The 20,081-nt window shown below is 42.1% G+C and overlaps 1 protein-coding gene across 2 annotated transcripts; it reads right to left on the reverse strand.

Annotated features, from left to right (window-relative positions):
- Positions 1-350: 350 nt before the first annotated feature.
- On the reverse strand, positions 351-13,263 carry LOC125319345 (mucin-5AC-like). 2 transcript variants are annotated; one of them, XM_048290459.1, is made up of 12 exons: positions 12,521-13,263; positions 10,448-10,702; positions 9,967-10,079; positions 9,436-9,655; positions 9,118-9,270; positions 8,707-8,814; positions 7,703-7,945; positions 5,994-6,077; positions 5,277-5,389; positions 3,006-3,204; positions 2,376-2,513; positions 351-2,139 (listed from the first exon to the last, which is right to left on the reverse strand). In XM_048290459.1, the coding sequence occupies exons 1-12, from the start codon at positions 13,164-13,166 to the stop codon at positions 2,108-2,110; spliced, it is 2,304 nt and encodes a 767-aa protein (XP_048146416.1). In that variant the 5' UTR covers positions 13,167-13,263; the 3' UTR covers positions 351-2,107. The 2 variants fall into 2 exon arrangements, with proteins under 2 accessions (XP_048146416.1, XP_048146412.1); XM_048290455.1 differs by having other exon boundaries at positions 2,285-2,513.
- Positions 13,264-20,081: the final 6,818 nt, after the last annotated feature.

Here is a 20,081-nt window from a genome sequence, read left to right on the forward strand (position 1 = left end):
GAGAAGGGAATATGCATGAGGAGCCCATCAATGCTGTTTGGAAGGGAGGAAGGGATCCTCTGTGGAAAGGGCAGATCTGGCTTCTCTTGCTCTCATTTTCAGGGAGTTGGCAGAGTCTAGACTCCACACTCTGGTGGTAGGGGGGATTTTTAATGAAGTAGAAGGTAAAAAAACTAGATTCAGTAGATCTTCTCTCTTGTTTAATCTAGCTCAAAGACATCATCCTCTGTTTAATCATACCAAGGTTAGCTCTGTTGTGGACTGCACTGGCCACCCTCCCCCCCCACAGGTAGAAGAGGCTCCAATTTACATGACAAAACAAGAACAGCAGATTCCTTCAGAATGCACAATTGTAAAAATAAAGATTTTATTTGGAAAGCATCTTTGAGAAAATAGTTTAAAATACCACTTTTTTTTTTTTCCAGGTATGTTAAGTACATTTTGCATGAACAATCCCAGGATTCTATAGTACAAGCCTGCTGTACATGGTCTTTATTTAACACTATTTACAAGGACATCAGAAAGCTTTACTGGCAATGAGGATTTGCTATTCAAAGTAGATCCCTCAAAGAACAAATAAAAGAGTATTAACATAAGCAAGAGCACTCATTTGTATTTTCAACAGAGCTCCCTGGGGAACTTGTATTGACTGACAGAATACATTGTTGAGTGACTACTCAGTGAATGGAACACCAGAGCTAGCTATATTTAAAAGCCACATAATATATGTTTACCAAATACTAATCACGCTCTCTTTCCATCAGTGAGGTGGCCGTGACTCCCCACCTCAGACCTAAGCAGGACAGACAAATTGACACTACATGGAAGCAAAGGGAGAGCAAGGCATGCAAGACCCTGTTTCATAGGTCCCTGCTACTAAAATTAATACTCCAGACAGGGTCCTTGGCAGGGAGCTGTGCTATAGCACAAGGAAGGAGGGATAAAAAGAATGAACACTGGCTGCACACGGAGCAGAGCAGAGCTGCTTGTGCACCACCACTCTGCTGAGCTCCCACCCTGTGCTGCAGTTCTGGCACCATCTTACTCTAACCTGTGCCAAATAACCATAACATAATCCCCAAAACCCAGGGCTGCTCAGGGGGCATGAGCCAGGGCCTCAGCATCATGGGGTACTCAGTGTCTCAACAGGAACTCCGAGTGCAGGCAGACTGACAAAATACACAGATACAGGGAGAGCTGGTTTGAAATGAAACCCATAAATCCTGCTGCAAGTATGTACAGCAGTAAACTGCCCTTTGTCATCTGTTCAGCACATTCCAAGCAGGAAAAACTACACCCTAGGAGAAACAGACTGCAACTTCACCAGGACTGCAGCTAAGAGTGGTGGGAAAAGGTAAAGGTCGTTTCTTCTAATTGCTTAAGATATCTAAAGCAAGGTCTGCTCCAATGCCACAGGAGCTGCTTCTACTGGACTCTACTTTAGAATTACCAAGGGCAGGACAAAATTGCACTATATGGCACGTCCTTGCTCAGCCAACCATTTTTAACAGGCAAAAACAGGTGAGAAAAATACTTTTGGCTCAAATTAACCTATTGTTTCCCTTCCCCCATCCCATAATACATTAAGGCTATGCTGTGAAGCCACATCTGTGTTTAGCATGCTATGCTTTTGACCTATAAGCAGTTATTTCTTCATAGCCCAACAATTAAAGGAAACTCCAAATTCAGAAGCCTCCAAATCATATTTCTGGTCCACTGGACTTCTATAGCTAGCCCACATAACTGAGATGTATCCCATTTTTCTCCAAGCTCCTAACCAAGATGTATATGCTAGAACACTAGTTATCCTGGGCCCATTCTGCAGTCACAGGAGAGAAAGAGGCATCTTTATTTGGTGCTAAAAGTCTCAGGGGAGGTGAATCACCCTTGGCCAAGTACACAAAGCCCAACAGGATGACTCTGGGCTCAGCTGGGCATTCAGGTGACCTGACACAGCTACCAGGCTCAGCCACCCTGTTTTCAGTGTCACCTAAATACAAGACAGTATTGAGTAGTTTGGATCGTGTCTCTCTTAGATTTCCAGTGTTAGGAGGCATTGCAGTACCTATAGGGGATAGGCTGAAGAGAAGTTTCTCTGTTTCTCACTCTACCACGTGTACAATGTGAAAAATTCCGTACCTGTTTAAAGGAAGATCCATTAGGTGTTGTTAGAAGCTGAGGAGTTTGATGATGGACATTGTGAAGGAGAGGGTAGAACTATCCTAAGTTAATATAAACAATTAACATTGAATTTTAAGACAAATATATTAATCTTCTGCCTTACCCAAAATACTTAAGTGAAACTGATGGCTTGTCCTAGAAGTGCTTGTAGACAAACATTCCCATGAGTCCTGAGGGTTCAACCAAGTATTTACCTGATCTTCTCCTCACATAGATGTAAAACAGTATTGCCAAGAGAATCAGCACTAATGCAACTCCAAGTAAAACTCCAAGGACAATCACTGCTACTCTCCAGGAGGAATAGTTGTCAGTTGATGGCTGAACAGACAGAGCTGAAAATTCAAAACACATTTTAGAAATGTTAGCTAGAAACAGTAAAAAGTGGGTGTAAGAAATCCTGGAGCCCTAAGTGACAGCTGTGTTTTACTGCTTGGCAGCTTTGAAACTTTTGAATAATATTGAAAATGTTTTTGTATGTAGTGAAGATTTGTTAACTAGAAATCTTTTCTGAGGGTTCTTGTGATCTCTTGGTGACACCCATAACAGCTGCTCTGAGGATTTTCTTGATGGAATCTGAGAGTCTTTAGATCCTTTAGTGTGAAGAGGACCCATCCTTTGAATCTGGAATTGGGTATACGTAATCACTCTTTAAAATAGATCCATAATCTGTATGAAATCACTGTGTGTTCAGTGAATGTTTAAGTAGGTTACTTGAACTATTTGAACTTCTTAAAAGAAAGAAGTTAATTTATCATCTTAAAAGCAGTAGATCTGACCCTTTAGTCCCCACACCATTACAGAGAAGCTGTTTCAGCATCACTTACGTTGCACCATTACTTTAGTTTGGTTCCCAAACTCGTTCCTTATAATTTTAGTCAGGCTGGTCCATATAAAATAAACATCCACAGGCTCTTCTTTTGGCAACAGGGAGAGAAAATCAACAACCACACTGCCAGGTCTGAACCCAAGCACGACGATATTGAAGCGGTCATTGTTCAGTTCAGCGCGCATGTCTCTAACAACCTGTGCAAGGTGAAATTGATATTTATTCCACTTGTCACTCAGCTGAGGCAGAGCAGGAATGCACACATCCTGCACACATCAGGATATTAATTTTCTTCACTTACTATTCTTCCAAGGTAATTGGTTTGAAACAACAAATAAAAAACTTATTGAAAGAGGATTCCGGAGCAACGCATTGTCGGTGGTTGAAAATGTGAAATCTAAGTTTGACTTCCAAAGCTCCAATCTGTTTAGCTAGTTATCAATGAATAATGCATTAAAACAAGTTGTCCTCCTCCACAAACCCATATGGGACCCCGACTGTACGAAACCTGGAATCTACAAAGAGCACCCAATATTTCTAAAGTTATGTTCAGTGTCCCCTAACTTTTTTTAACATGTGCAACTAAACTTCAAGCATGGTCCTTGAACTACCAGCACACACTAACTGCACAGAACTTGATGTTAGAGGTCTAAAAGTTTTTTTTGCCACCAGATTTTCAAAGTCATGTGCCTAGAGAATACCTATGCAAAGAGAAACAGGGGTGTGATTTGCCTCTCAATCATTCTGGCATAAACCGAGTGTAATCCCATGACACCAATCAAAATCAAATCAATTGCACTGATATCTCCAAAAGTAGAGTCTTGCTTAGTGTTTCCATAAGGATATAGAGCAAGAACAAGCAGTCCCCTTTTTTAGATAAGACTGGTTGATATGTTTTTGTCAGGACTGTTCTTTTCAGAAAATTAAGTGTTTGATTCAACCCACTAAGAGAAGTTATCTTCTCACTGTGGATAAATATGGTATTTTACCTGAAAAGTCTGAAAGATTGCTATTTTTCATAGATGATAACAGACCTTGTTCTGAGTCACTGCTCAGTTTTCTGCCTCCATCTTTTCTGTGAGATATATCCCCATGTCAGACTTTACATCACATTAAGCTCTTTGGCCAGAGACTTCAAAAATGCTTTTCTTTTCCTCACCTTGATGAGTAGTCTGGATAGGAAACCTGACTTATGCAGGTAAAACTGTAAAATTTCAAAGCTACTACTACAAAGTGGTAGTACTGTGGAATATAAAAGAAGTAGTTCAACATTCAGATTGAAAAAATAAATCCAGTACATAAATTGTCTATATTTCCAATCATTTTAGTACAGCCTCTCTTTGATTTTGTCATTTTTTGAAGAAAAGGTGACACTTTGCACGAGGTAAAAGCTTCTTAAAAGCCAGTAAAGGGATTCCTGTTGCATTCAGTCAGGTTGGATGAAACCTTCTAAATTTACTAAAGTAAATTTTTTATCCATGAAGTGGAGACGTTAGCAGTCATAAGACAAGGTTACCTCCGAGTTGGCGTGGTGAGAACAAATTAATTACTGCTTTTGAAATCTGTGGTTTCTTAGCTAAAGGGTATGATCATCACACTAAAAATAGCTGTGTTAGTTATTTAAAGCAGTCTACCCCAATCTCCCAGTAATTTTACCTTTCCAACAGACTTATATACATCAGGATTCCTGAGAGGTGTTGAAATTATTAGTGCTTTTCTTGAACATGCTGTTAAAGAAGTGCCAGACTGCTGCTTCTGCCTGTCAGCTTTGCTAGCTCAAAGCTTCCACTTTCTCTCCTCATTTTCCCCCTGAGATGACCCCCTTGATACTTTGTCCAGTCCTGCAGCCACTTCCATGAAGTGAATTGCCAATGATCTGGACTCACAGTACACACTTGCAAAGTTTTCATGTTTCCAAGTCTGTGTTGAAATGCTGTTTTTGAGGAATATTCTTTTTTTGCCTCCACAGGCATCAGTTTAGCGAAGTGGGAGAAAGTAAGCAGAACAGGATGTTCCTTGAACTTACAAAAATAGAATTTTAAAGTGCCTTTCACTACATAACTTATATTTGAGGATGGCTTAGGGAATATAACCCTCCTCATTGAACAACAAACTGTCTGTCCTTGGCAGATTTTGTGCTCCCTATATTGTCTTTTCTTTTTCACCTGTCCCAGTCTTGATTTAACAATGAATGTAGGAGTCTGAGGCTGCTAATCACAAGCCTTTCTGTGGTTCATTCAAGTTGACAAAGAAGATTGCATCAACTTACATCTGTTGTGATCTTTCCAGACAATGTTTTGTAGTGTTCACTCTCAGAGTTGTAAAGTGTATTATTAAATATCTGGCTTTTTAAAACAACGCTGCAGGCAAATGCTTGGTTTTCTAGAAAAAAATTTAAAAAGAAGAAACAATGAGATGGTTCCCAGGATGTCACTCCATAATTGGTCTTTGGACTTTGTTATCTCATGTATTTATAATAAGAATTGATAAAACCAGAAACTAATCAAATAATGATAATAGAGTGTGTCATATGTGTCTAATGCCCTGGCTTTGGAACCTTCAGAGCTGAATCTCTCCAAGTTTGTCAGCCATCACAATGCTCACAACTTGCTCACCATTCCTGTATTATTCAAGGTGCATCCCACTCCACTAATTCAACAGCCACTCTCCCATTGATTCCAGCAGGAGCAACATCAGTCTGTTAGAATCTGCAAGGCTCTGAGTGTGTTTAAATCCTCCCGAGTAGGTGGATGAGCCCTGAGCCAAAAGAAGAAGGCTTTACATAGAAAAGTCCAGACTAAAATAGAGCTGGAAGCTGACACTGAAGTTTGATGGAGGCAGCTTCTTCACCAAAGCAGTGTGAACTTCAGATGCTGTGTGAACTGACATCATAAAGCAGATGGCAAAATACTCATGGAAGATACTATATTGTGAAATAATACCCCGTAGTTATGGATAAACAAATGTTAAGGTTCTATAAACTTACTGGAGCATGCCATGCCTTTTAACTCAGAGCAGCCAGTACTTTCTGCTAAACAAAACTCAGTCATTTCGAAACAGGAAGCAGAATCTGTAAAATAAATTTAAAAGTCAAGATAATCACTTCTGTGCATGCATTATTGCTGCTAATAAGAAAATTATGGAATAAGTGGAAGTCTTTAATTATGGCCAAGGAGTCACCTAAGCAGAAGTTCCTTTGGCCCAGTGAGAACTTAGAACTGCAAGTTATAAAATTGGAGCATATCAAAAGAGAGGCAGGTGGTGGGTGGGTAGGTGGTATGTGAGAACTCACTGAAGTAGCATTGAGAACTCTGATTTCTTATGAGAGCTAAAGATATAGGTTGTGCTGCTACATGCTCGTACAACTCAGGTAAGATAGATGGAGCTTTCAGAAGTAAAAGTCACCTGCAATTTCTTTTGGAAAAAATATGCATCCTGGAGTCTCAAAACCTCAGTATGCTTGCCTGGACTGGCTAATCTGAATTATTTATAATGGGTCAAAACCCATTAAAGGGTGGTATAGCAGGTTTTATGTGGTTATGTCTCCAGTTCTCCTCATAGAATTGAACATAATCTTTAACTTCACATGAAATATGGATGACTTGGTCTTTATTGCTCTTTTTAATTAGATTACAAACACTTTTCTGGTAGGGCAGATGGCTCCAGGTTACAAAAGGAAACCTTTTTTTTTTTTTTTTTTAAATAGAGAAACTAATAAATGAAAGCCAGTGGACTGAAGAATTAAAAGATTTCAATGGAAATTATGATGAGAATTCCTTGGCTTTGTGGTCCTAAAGACTAAGACAGAGGATAAGTCCATTAGAAGGAACCCCCACAGTCAACTGCCAGAATAATTGCCCTAGAAGGGTTTTGAGAATAATCAGACAATCCACTAGAGAACTCAAGAAAGGATTGCAAATGTTTTAGAGGTCAAGAAATGCTGGAAGAAAGTTACAATTGCCAAAAGTCAAGTTAGATCTTTTAAGTTATATAAAAAGAAATCGTGAACACTTTCTCAGCCACTGGGAAAGAACGATAAAGTGCAGCACAGTTTTATGAAACGTGGATCAGGCCAAAATAACCCAGTGGTTTCCTTTGACAGGCTGATGTTTGATCTCTTCCAATGATAGAAAAGCAATATTATACTGTGCCAAGTGGCAATTCTTTTAGTGGAAAAAGTTTTGTCTAAAGGAATTGGCTAAGGGGGAGATGCCAATGGGGAGCTTTAAAGGAGAAACTTTGCTGTAGAGGGATATTATGTGTCATGTCCCTTGAGAATCAGTTTTAGTACAGACACACAATTAAACAATTTGTTTTAATGTCTGTAACCTAGGATGAAATTAAAAAGGCAACAATGACAATTAAGGACTGCTTGCAATCACAAGAGCACGTAGAACCTAAACTTCACACTACCAGAATATTTTCTGGTAAATTTACAACCAAAATATCCTGACTTCTGTACAGAATTATCTGGCTCAATAATAAAACATGATCAGAAACTTTACAGAGTGAGTTCTTACTCTTGCAAACTCCTCTTTAATCCACGCAGTCCTATCCAAGTAAGGGGATGAGTCAAATAAATAAAAATGACTTGCAGGAATAAGAGTCTGTGAGATCCAATCCAGATCATATTGCAACAAGACTCTGTGAGTTTATAGTAATTGAAAAGAAATGCCAGGGTGATGGAGGAGGTACCTGTTTGGACAGTGACTGAAGTCTGATTCTTCTCAGCACAAGATGACACTGCCACAGAAATGATGTACACATGGCCAGGAAGCAGGTGCTTAAACACAGCTTTTGTCTCTTCTGTAGTTGTTTTGTATATTTCCTGGCTTCCATCCCTGACAGAGATGTTGTAAAGGCTGCCTTTGCTGCCACTGGTCCAGCTGAGTTGTATTTCTTCTGCAGTGACGTTCTGAACTTCGACGGACACTGGCACTGCAAAATGAGAAAGTTTCATACAGCTAAGAGCAGTTCATTTCACTTCTGCAATTCTACACATTTAATACTGAAGAAAAAATACAAATGAAAGCAATATAAACTCTTGTGTGTTTTGTTGGAGCTGATTTCAGTTTTTCACCTCATTCTCCCACCAGAGCAGAGGTGAACCCTTTGCTCTATAGACAGAAACCATACATTAATGGTTTGGAGCCATTTGTTTGATGGCTCCAAAACACAAATGGGTGACATTCTACTTGCTTCTAGCCTTTCTAATTGCAGGCAAGGTGTGGTAAATGGTCAGAATTGTACAATGTTGCTTTAAGACAATGGAGAATTGATGTGGCTGGTTGAGAAAAACATGAGCATTCTGAGGTGGACTGAGATTTGACTCATCCTGATATCCTCAGGAGGATGTATTATTAAAATACCACCAGGAAATCCTAAATTCAGAGCAGTAGAGAGGCATTTATTAAATGTGCTTCATAATAGGGTTAAGAAAAATCACCTATCACAGTGGTTTATGCCTGCAGGCAGGCACCCAGTGAACATTTACTGGGTCCAGGAGAGCTTTACCAAGGTGTAGAAACTGCCTCGATTGATATTTACATAATTATGTATTTCCAGTGATTTTATCAGTCTTCCCTTTCTGAAATTATGCTGAGGGATTTTACCTCACAGCTGATATGACCAATGAAGAAGAATACTGTGTCTGATTGGATAATTTTCATTCTACTATTCAGTATCAAATATTTACTTACTGCAAGGTGCTGACGTAAATGTGGTAGTGAAAATGGAATTAGATGTAGATCCTGTAAATCCAGTTGTCTTGGTGGTGTTGGTGTCTGGAGGGACTGGAGTTGTCTGTTCTGTGAAACAGAAATTTGGAGGCAGTGAGTAGAATTTATTTGAAAGTTCACCAAGTTTATGCTTTTTATTTTTGTAAACAACTTTCAAAAAACAAGCCCAGGAAACATTCTTCTATTGTTTGCTGAAATATTTAACTGTGGTACCACATGACATCAAATCCCTCCAAGCCCAGTGTACATAATCATAATTAGATATTACCTAAAGAGGGCCAGGGGAGGGAAAAGACCGAACATGCAAATTTTTTAAGATTCAGCTTGGGCTTGGGTTTGGATTGGGTTTTTAAACTTATATAAAGCAATTACGTGAAGGTAGATCCTGCTGACAAACTCTCCCTGGAACCTGGGGACTCTTATCAGTGAATCCTTTGTTGCATCCACAGGAGTAAGTGGCTCCTTCAGCAGTGCAGGTTGCATTTTGGTCACAGTCATTTAAACCTGGCTGACAGCTATTCCTTGCTACAGTGGAGTTAAACAAAACAGGAGGAGAACAAAGATTTAAGTCAGTATCGGAAAAAGAGATAAACCAAATACCATTTGCCTTTCCCAACCAAATCTCATTTCACTGGATGTTACCATCAGTGAAAAACACACTTGAATTCACAGGGATGAACAAATTCATACCTTCTACAACAGTCTTTCTAAGATCAACTTCAAATTCTGTACTCCTGTTAAGGGCCTCTGTAAAAGCATCTGAAACCTCTGGTTTTGTTATATTTTGTTCAACATCCAACACAATGTCAAAGAGCACAATCACACTTCCTTCCGTGATGCTGTTAATTACAATACGCATTTTTGTTCCATTTTTTAATTCTTGTAGCTTCTGTGGCAGATGTTTTGTTATCTGCAAAGTAAAAGGTTTAAGTTATTATCTTTTTTTTTTCTTTAATATATAGCAACATGCTGGCCATAATTCAATTAAAAGCCACTCTCATAATAGGGGAATATGTATAACTTCCAGACAGAATTTCCTTTAAATCAGGGCCTCAGAGGACAGCAACATAAATGAAAAGTAAGCACTTCTTCATTTCTAACCATCACACAATCTTTCCCACCCACATTTAAGCTATTCATATCCAGATCCTCATGATTATTTACACTAGGAAGAGCTCAGCACAAAATAAAATTTTAGTTTAGAATTTCTAAGCAAAGTACCTCCGTAATGAACTTATTTTCAAACTCCATAAATTCTCTACTTGATTTGTTCTGATATGCAGGCTTGAAATCTTCACTGGTAATCCTGGTGGTTCCACTGTAGACTTCAGCAGCTGTGGAGATATGAAAGATAGAATAACCAGAAAAAACGAAGTTATTGTTTAAAAATTATATTTCAGCTAAGTAAGGCTTGGGAAATAAAGTGTATGGAGCTGGGAGAGGCTAGAACATTGAACTGCTGTGGTTCTAGCTCAGTAAAGCTTTGAATTTGGCAGGAGGACTAGCGGGGCTCTGGACCTTAGCCCCATGAAAATTTGCAGGCTGTCTTTAAATTTCTGAAAGTTTGGCCTCCTTTTGCTTACTCATTTCAGTATATGGCTTATTCATGTCCAGGTAGGTGCTCAGTGTAAAAGGGCTTCATGTTCAGGCCATGAATGTGTTAGTTTGCTAACAGAAAAAGAAAAAATTCCAGAGGAAATACCTGTCTGAACTGTCAAGGAGGTGCTGACATTCTTAGAGCAAGTTGAAACATCCACGGATATTTGGTATTGATGACCAGAAAGCAGATTTTCAAATACAGTACTTGTTCCATTTAGGATTTTCTTCTTCATCTCTCCCGATTTTCCCAGCAGTCGCACTGTGTAAGGACTGTCTCCTGTGCCACCTTGAGGTTCCCAGCTGAACTGTATCATTGTACTGGTCACTTCCTGCAGCTGGATGGACAAAGTGATAGGAGCTGAAAAGCAAAAAGGAAATTCTTGTGAAACATGTAGTTACAGTCTGTGTCTTTAAGGAATAAAGTATTAATGAAAAAGTGACTGCCTAAGGAAGAATTAAGTCTCTGCAATGTTTTTTAAAGATATGCAACACAGAACCATATCAGTGAGTCACAGAAGAGGTTGGAAGGAACATAAAAAATCATCCAGTTCCAACCCTTGCCATGGGAGGGACACCTTCAGGTTGCTCAGAGCCTCATCCTACCTGGCCTTGATCACTTCCAGAGATGGGGCATCCACAGCCTCTCTGGGCAACCTGTGCCAGGGCCTCCCCACCCTCACAGGGAAGAACTTCTTCCTACTATTTACTCTAACCCTACACTCTTTCAATTGGAAGCCATTCTCCTTTGTCCTGTCACTACGTGTCCTTGTACAAAGTCCCTCTTGTAGGTTCTCTCTAGGTACTGGAAGGGGTTCTAAGGTCTCCCCAGAGCCTTTTCCAGGCTGAACAACACCAACTTTCAGCCTGTCTCCACTGCAGAGGTGAAAGCACCTTTGTGACCTCCTCTGGACCTCCTCCAGCAGCTCCACATCCTTCTCATGTTGGGGACCCCAGGGCTGGAGGCAGCTCTCCAGGTGGGGCCTCACCTGAGTGGGGCAGAGAGGCAGAATGCCCCCTTCCCTGCTGACCACGGTGCTTTTGGCTTTCTGGGCTGTGAGGGCACATGGCCAAGTGATGCCCCTTCTCACCCACCAACACCCCCAAGTCTTTCTCCTCAGAGCTGCTCTCAGTCCATTCGTGCCCAGCCTGTGTTTGTGCTTGGCACTGCCCTGATCCATGTGCAGGACCGTGCACTTGGCCTCGTTGGACTCCATGAGGTTCACACAGGGCCGCCTCTGAAGCCTGTCCAGGTCCCTCTGGATGCCATCCCTTCCCTCCAGAATGCCAACTGCACCACACAGTGTGGTGCCATCAGCCAATTTGCTGAGGGCACCCTCAATCCCGCTGTCCATGTCACCCACAAAGACATTAAACAGCGCCGGTCCCAGTAGTGACCCCTGAGGAACCACTCGTCACCAGGCTGTCCTTGGCCATTGAGCCATTGTCAAAGACCGAGTTGCACCTTATTGTGCATGGGCACATCTCCTACTGCATTCCATGAACACTGTGACTCCAGATCAGGGAAAGGATTAATCCCTTGGACTTGTAGATCTTGAAGAATACTATTATGCACTAAAAATGGAAGTCATGCTGCCTTTTTTTTTTGGGTGCAGAGTACAAAAAGACTGCATTCTCCTCTTTTCCATCTTTGCTTTACCTTTTTATCCATTAGAAAATGATGAAAGATTCATTACTGCATATTCTTTGAATATGGGCAGACAGCCCTTTGGCAAAAACTTAAATATACGCTAGAAAATAATTAGTATTGAAACAAATAAGAATCGAGTTAGCAAAAATAAATTCAACCCGATTGTCCCAATGAAGGAACTGCCTCTACTATTTCATAAAAGGAAATTTCAAGACTTAAATAAAAATCAGTTAAACTTTCCACTGGCATAACTTGGCCTATGCAGCATAACTACATAGCATTTTGCCCCTGTGGCACTGCCTAAGACAAGGTGTGTCATTTCAAAAAGAACTGCAGACAGGAGCTGCAGCTTTTGAGAAAAGTATGTAGATGCAGGGATTCATATTCCTAGATTAAATTCCCATCTTAAAAAAGACATTGTAAAAAGCTCAAATTCCAACCAAATATAACAATAATAAAAGAAAATTATACTCAATTCTTCCAAACATAGAGCAAAATAAATTTAGTATAACATGTTAAAATACTCACAGCAAGTTCCAGTGAAAGAAGGATTAACAGATGTTGATATACTGTGGTTTGTTGTGGATGGGCTTCCCAAGGTCGTGGAAGAGAGGGAATGGGAGGTCTTGGCAGTGGGCTCAGCTGTTGTTCTGTTCCCCTGGTTCATGGTGGAACTTTCCCCTTCTCCAGGAGGAGTCGTGGCACTGCTGCCTCCAGGGGCTGTGGTTATGGAAGACAAAGGGCTCCCCATGGGAGATGAAGTGGCCGTCACCTCCACTGTGGTGTGTCCCTGTGTGAGGAGCGTGGAGGTGTGTCGAGGTGCCGGTGTCTCTGTGCTGCTGCTCAGCGTGGGTGAATGGATGGACTCAGTGATACCTGAGGCAGGAGAGGTGATGGGGGCAGAAGCCACTGGATTAGTGCTGGCTGTGCTGAGAGCGGGGCTGGGTGTCACCTCCTCTGCTGTCACAGCACCTGACTCCACGCCTGTAACACCAGCACTGGAGAACACAAATGCTGTGGGTGGGTGGGATGAGGCAGCCAAGGGGGTCTCAGTGGTGCCACTGGTGCTGCTTTGCTGTGGGCTGGGAGTCACAGCTGAGGAGCCCTCAGAAGGGGTGCCAGAGGTGGAAGCCACTGGGTTGGTGCTGGGTGTGCTGGGAGCTGGGCTGCTCATGATGGGCTCTGCTGTCACGGTATCCGACTCAGTGCCTGTAATGCCAGCAGGGGAGGACACAGAGGAGAACACCAGTGCTGTGGGTGGGTGGGATGTGGCGGCCAAGGGCGTCTCAGTGGTGCCACTGGTGCTGCTTTGCTGGGGGCTGGGAGTCACAGCTGAGGAGCCCTCGGGAGAAGAGGAGGAGGAGGAGGAGTGGCTCGTCACTGTTGAGCTGAGAGGCAGGGAGGAAGCAGTGCCACTCTCTGTGCCCAGGCTGGAGGCAGTGGTGCCAGGCCCTGCTGTTGGGAGCGCTGGGCTCACTGCACCACTCCCAGGCGATGTCCTGAGTGAGCTCCCTTCCCGTGCTGGTGTGGTGAGTGCAGTGTCCGTCCTCCCTTCTTCACTCACCGTCCTCATTGTGGAAGGGGACACCAGGGATGTGGCGGGGAGGGAATGGGAGGTCTGGACATTGGGGTCAGTTGTCGTTCCGCTCCCCTGATTCATGGTGGAACTTTCCCCTTCTCCAGGAGGAATCGTGGCACTGCTGCCTACAGGGGCTGTGTTCACAGAAGGTAAGGGGCTCCCCATGGGAGATGAAGTGGCCGTCACCTCCACCATGGCTTGTCCATGTGTGAGGGGTGTGGAGGTGAGCTCAGCTGTCCATGTCTCTGTGCTTCCGCCCAGCGTGGATGAAAGCCTGTCCTCGATGGTACCTGAGGCAGGAGAGGTGCTGGAGGTAGAAGCCACAGGCCTGGGGGTAGTTGGTCCCTGTGTCATGGTGGGCTCTGCTGTCACAGCAGAGCCAGCAGTGGAGGACACAGAGGAGAACACCAGTGCTGTGGGTGGGTGGGATGTGGCGGCCAAGGGCGTCTCAGTGGTGCCACTGGTGCTGCTTTGCTGGGGGCTGGGAGTCACAGCTGAGGAGCCCTCGGGAGAAGAGGAGGAGGAGGAGGAGTGGCTCGTCACTGTTGAGCTGAGAGGCAGGGAGGAAGCAGTGCCACTCTCTGTGCCCAGGCTGGAGGCAGTGGTGCCAGGCCCTGCTGTTGGGAGCGCTGGGCTCACTGCACCACTCCCAGGCGATGTCCTGAGTGAGCTCCCTTCCCGTGCTGGTGTGGTGAGTGCAGTGTCCGTCCTCCCTTCTTCACTCACCGTCCTCATCGTGGAAGGGGACACCAGGGATGTGGCTGGGAGGGAATGGGAGGTCTGGACATTGGGGTCAGTTGTCGTTCCGCTCCCCTGATTCATGGTGGAACTTTCCCCTTCTCCAGGAGGAATCGTGGCACTGCTGCCTACAGGGGCTGTATTCACAGAAGGTAAGGGGCTCCCCATGGGAGATGAAGTGGCCGTCACCTCCACCATGGCTTGTCCATGTGTGAGGGGTGTGGAGGTGAGCTCAGCTGTCCATGTCTCTGTGCTTCTGCCCAGAGTGGATGAAAGCCTGTCCTCGATGGTACCTGAGGCAGGAGAGGTGCTGGAGGTAGAAGCCACAGGCCTGGGGGTAGTTGGTCCCTGTGTCATGGTGGGCTCTGCTGTCACAGCAGAGCCAGCAGTGGAGGACAGAGAGGAGAACACCAGTGCTGTGGGTGGGTGGGATGTGGCGGCCAAGGGCGTCTCAGTGGTGCCACTGGTGCTGCTTTGCTGGGGGCTGGGAGTCACAGCTGAGGAGCCCTCGGGAGAAGAGGAGGAGGAGGAGGAGTGGCTCGTCACTGCTGAGCTGAGAGGCAGGGAGGAAGCAGTGCCACTCTCTGTGCCCAGGCTGGAGGCAGTGGTGCCAGGCCCTGCTGTAAGTGCTGGGCTCCTGGCAGACATCCCTGATGAGCCCTCCTTCCGTGCTGGTGTCATGGGTGTAGTGTTCATCCTCTCATCTCCACCCACCATCCTCATCGTGAGGGGAGACCGCGAGCTTGTGCCCAGGAGGGAATAGGTTGTCTGAGTGTTGGGCTCTGCCATAGAGGCATCTGAGCTGTTTGCATCTGGGCCAGTTCTCTGTTCTCTGTTGTCTGTGCTCCTCAAGACATTTATGTGGCTCTCAGGGGTGGTAGTCGTTGTGCCTCTTCCCTCTAATGCCATTCCAGTCCTGGTACCTGTCAGAATTTCAGAAATGTGGATTATGGATTGCTGCCCTGTAATTCTGTGAAGTACTTTAATTGTCTACCAAGTGTAACTTGGTTCTTGTGTGAAACATTCACTTAATGTTCTCATCTTCATTGTTTTTCCTTTCCTTCCTCATTTCCAGTTTCACGCTTTTGTAGCTATTCCTTAACTACCATTGAATCCCTGATACTTCCTTTTTCATTTGCATAAATTTGAGCAGATCTTACTGATTTCCTGGTGATACTTCTTTTCTGTATAAATGTAGAGATTTACCTTTCTATTCCTAGTCTACATATTTTTTCAACTTTTTATGTTCTTTTCTTCTTGTAAATATTATTTCATTTACAGTTAGGAAAGGGTTTAGTTGTGAACTCAGCAGTGTTAGGTTTAAGGTTGGACTACATCATCCTAAAGGTCTTTTCCGTCCTAAATGATTCTATGATCCTATGATTGCTCTAAACTAAAATTCCTAGAGAATTAACAGGAAAATTAAAGATTAACAGAATGCATTTTTCAGCATAATTTTCTCCTTACCTGTTTGCATATATTTAATTGTTTCAGTTTCTTTATTTAGCAAGGCATTTATTCCTTTCCTAATTACTTTCTGTCAAGCAGGAGAGAACAATTTTTCTGGGGATATCTTTCTGTTGATATTCTAAATCATAATAATCGTGGGCGAAAATTCATTGCCTTCCATGTTTACCTCTATTTCTAACTACAAATAAATTGTAACTCCTGTACAAGTTCCCAAGTGTGAAGGTGACAACATTTCTAACACTCCCAAAGTTTCTTTAAAAGGAAAATCAAACCCATTTTCCATTGTGATTAAATAGTCAGGCTAATTTGGGCTTATTTAATACACTTGATCAGGTAATTCAACTTTGATTTTGAGAAGTGGCTTTGTACCTGCTAAAAACACAGACATATGCTTCTGTCTTATGTCAGTTTTACTCCTTAACAACTCTTAATTATTATCCTGGATCTTTGGGTTTTACTGTAGGAAATTTAGAGGATTCTCAGACAAGGTGTACTGGAGTAGCTCTATCAAATTCTTAAGAACCACATTTATTAACTACTTTTGACTCTACTCATCTGTAAAATGAAGGTGGTATTTTCGTATCGTTTGGTGTCTACATAAAAACTTGTAATGTAACAATACATATTTTGCAAAATTTTTCTCACATACTGATATCTTTTTTCTTCCAAAGACAGCTTAAATTTTAAGACCCTGTACTTGTATCTCTCAGCTTTTTAACAGCAGGTATTGATCAGTCAAGAAACTTGTGTTCATCTGCACTGAACAGCATGAAACCAGACATTAAGAATAAAATAAAGCAGCCCTCTGAATTTCTACATGTTGTTTTAAAAAACTCTTGAGGTGCAGTGAGAACACAGCACAATCAATACAACCTAATCCATGGGTTTTATGTGTTTTTTCCTAAACAGTCTTTCAGAGGAGAAAAATTGGCAAAATGCATCATTCATAACTAAGCTTAGGGGTAAAAAAAGTCATATAATTTGGTCTGACACTGCATATTTAATCTTTTAGATGAGTTTTCTAAACACTTTGCTCTCATTCTTTTACCTACTTACAGCTTTATATCCCTACTAAAATACCTGCTGAAATCCTATGCATTCAGGCTAAATGAAGAAAAAACCCAGAACCCTGTAAATATTTCATGTTATTGGATTTTATATTTATTTTTAGCAGCCCCCCTGCCCTGATTACAATTTCGAATGTTTCTCAAGGACATCCTCTAAACGTATAGCAACGGTGAATAACCAAATAAATTTTTACTTACAGAGAAAAACAGAGAGGATGAAATGCCAGAGGTAATTCCCAGTGCCCATGTTGAGTCTTCTCCTCCTCGCAGTGCTCCTCCCGTGCGTGAGAGTAACATTTTGAATGGAACACTTTGCTAATTTAAACAGGGGCGAGGCTGCAAGTGTTATGTCCCAGCCCCTGCAAGTCCCTCCTGCACACTGGGAGCGCAGCCAATGCAATGAAAATCTCACACCTGACCCGTCCCCTAATAAATTCCAAAGTTTCCTGGTGGAGCATGCTTGCTTTTCTTTAATGGAGCAAGGTCTGAGTGTGATCCAAAGGTGAGGCAAAGACAGGAAGAATTTAGTGAGCAGTGCAACACATCTGAACACCCTTTTATTCAGGGTATTCAATAAGTGAAATATTTTAACAACCTTGGGTCTGGGCAATGCGTGACTAAGATGCAGAACTGAGGAGCCTTGGGTCAAAAACCTTGCCCTTATCAGTAGATACACTTTTTTTTCCTCCTTATTTTCCTGTATTATTAATTATTTAGGAGCAAATGTTTAAGTATTCAGTCCTAACTTGCATTTTTATTGTATTGGAACAACAAATTGCTAGAAATGCCCCAAACAGATGCCAGTCATTGGTTCTGCAATACTGTAAAGATACTGGAGTGGTTGTAAACCTCCATTATTTCACCTCTTTGAAGCACGTGGAAAATACTGGGTGACCAGGCCTGTCATTTTTAGCTGAGTTTATCCCCATTTTCTATAGCAGGTAAACTCCTCCTAACTGTAGGCAGCTGCCATGAACAGTCCCTGCTGGTCACCAAATTTGGGTCACAACTTTAACTCAGTGATGTCAAACCTGCCTCTGTGTGCCTGGGGCTCATCAATGACTTCAACTTACATTTTGTCATATTTTTTCATACCCTGCCCTGCCTGAGGCTTATACTGGTAAAAGTCTTCATTAACTCATTTTCAGTGAGGTTTTTTTTTCCAGTCATACTGTGTGAGAGGAATGTTGTCTGGAGTAGGGCAGGATGGAGTGGGGCAGAGTAAAGCCTGAAGAAGGAAGATCATTATTTACCTAATTCTTTTTCAATTTTTTTATAGATCTGCAAGACCTGGCCCATTTATAACTACATAAATTCCAGATTTTGCTTCAGCAGTTGTTCTGTAAAATTTGTTTCATTTCAGTTTTACTCTGACAGGGAAGTAAGACAAAGAAAAATATTCCTTGAAATGAACTTAAGGGTATTGTTATTTGGTGTGAGGCAGCAATTTCAGCTTTGTGCCTTGTTTGATGTAGAAACTCCTGATGCAGTCAGATCTTTTCTTAGCAATCACTTGTTTACAGATCTAACTGGAATTCTTAAAGAATAACCACAAGCTATTTCTTCTCGCATAAATAATTGGAAATCATGTTTTCCTTCTACTTAGGAGGCCAGTGTCTTCAGAGTTTTCTGTCTTGGACTGCCATAAGACCAAAACCAGTTTCTAATTCATACTCAGCTGGGAATTGTGGTGGTATAATTCCACATACCAGAGTAGTTTTTGACCCTAAACCCCTTCCCTGACCTCTGCAGGTCCTACTCACGTGCAAATAACCTTTGATGCTCTTGCAAACTATGGAGGACAGGGTGGGATATGCCACTCCCTACTTTCTTAACCAGGATTTTCTATGAAATGACAGCCATGGAAAATTGTCTGCAAGGTCTATTAAGTCAAATTTTTAGTATCTTAGAAGCACCACTGGTTTTTAATGTGCAATGACACTTAACTTGTGTAAAGGGAGAAGTCTCTTAGGAAGCAAAAGAAGAAATCAAGTTTAAATTTAGCAGTATAAACCCATTTTTACTAACATACAGCAAATGACATATAGCATTAGAAAAAACCCCAAATTCTTCTTTTTTTTTCAGGAAATAGATACAGCAGAGGGGCTGGATGTTGCATTAGAGCCTGTCACCAGGGCTGAGGTTCAGATAAGCTCCTCTGTTAAGCAGCCTCAATTCTACAGTTTTTCCTCTTTCACCTTGACAATGCCCCAAAACCAAACTAACTTTTAATTCAGCTTGTCATATACTTCACAGTAAAACTTGCTTTCTGGTAAACACAGAACAAGTTTTGCCACATGCCTTACAGCTAGGAAACGTCCCAGTATGAAACTGGTGACCCTTCTCAAATATTTTAAGTGCCTTGTGACTCACCTCACCAATCTATAAACTCAAGATTTAAGTGATCACTTACTTCTTACATTTATTTTTGAAAGATGCTGAAGAAATTCGGATTTCACCTGGAGTTAGAAGGTGAAGGTACACAAGGAAATAACCAGATTAAATGACATAAAGTTCATTTGCAAAAACCTTGGCATTCTTTTGGGAGGATCAAAGACTCAGGACTTTAAAAAAAAACCACTCTTTAGATACTAATTTCCATCTGCTTAAGAATACATTTTTAAAAGCCTCTGTTTAACTTCCTGAAACAAACCAAAAAAAAAAAAAAAGATGAAGCTAAAAGAAATACAGAGGTCAGGTGAATTGGTGAAGGCAGTATCTTTTATTAAATCAAAGAATACAATGTGGAGAAAAACAAAATTCTTCTGGCCTTCTAAGCCGCTCTGCCAACTTGAATCAGAAGCATCAAATGTTGGGGAGATAAGCTAGTGACAGCTGAAAAATAAACAACCCATTCTGAGGTACTCAGTTTTCTTATTTTCCCTCCTGCCAGCCATCCCCAAACACTTCCAGATTCTCACTTGTCCTTTTGTAAGTCAGAGATGGAATTTCTTGGAAAAATCACAGTTTGGGGGAAGAGAATAATGCTGGTTTTAACTTCTTTTATCATGCTGTAGTACCAAACTTCAATATCCAAGAACTTCCAAAAGTGTGTCAGTGTTGTCAGTGAGGATGCTCATTGTTCTGTGGACGCTGGGAGTGAAAGAAAAAGGGGTTTTTAGGTAGGAACTGTGTTTCCCATGTGTGTAAGGATGTCTGTAAATTCACACAACTGTCATTGGTAAAAATCAAAATGTGTTTCATCTCAGAATAACCCAAAAGGGTTCTGTAACCA

This window comes from Corvus hawaiiensis, chromosome 2, assembly GCF_020740725.1.
Source record: "Corvus hawaiiensis isolate bCorHaw1 chromosome 2, bCorHaw1.pri.cur, whole genome shotgun sequence".
Lineage (NCBI taxonomy): Eukaryota > Metazoa > Chordata > Aves > Passeriformes > Corvidae > Corvus > Corvus hawaiiensis.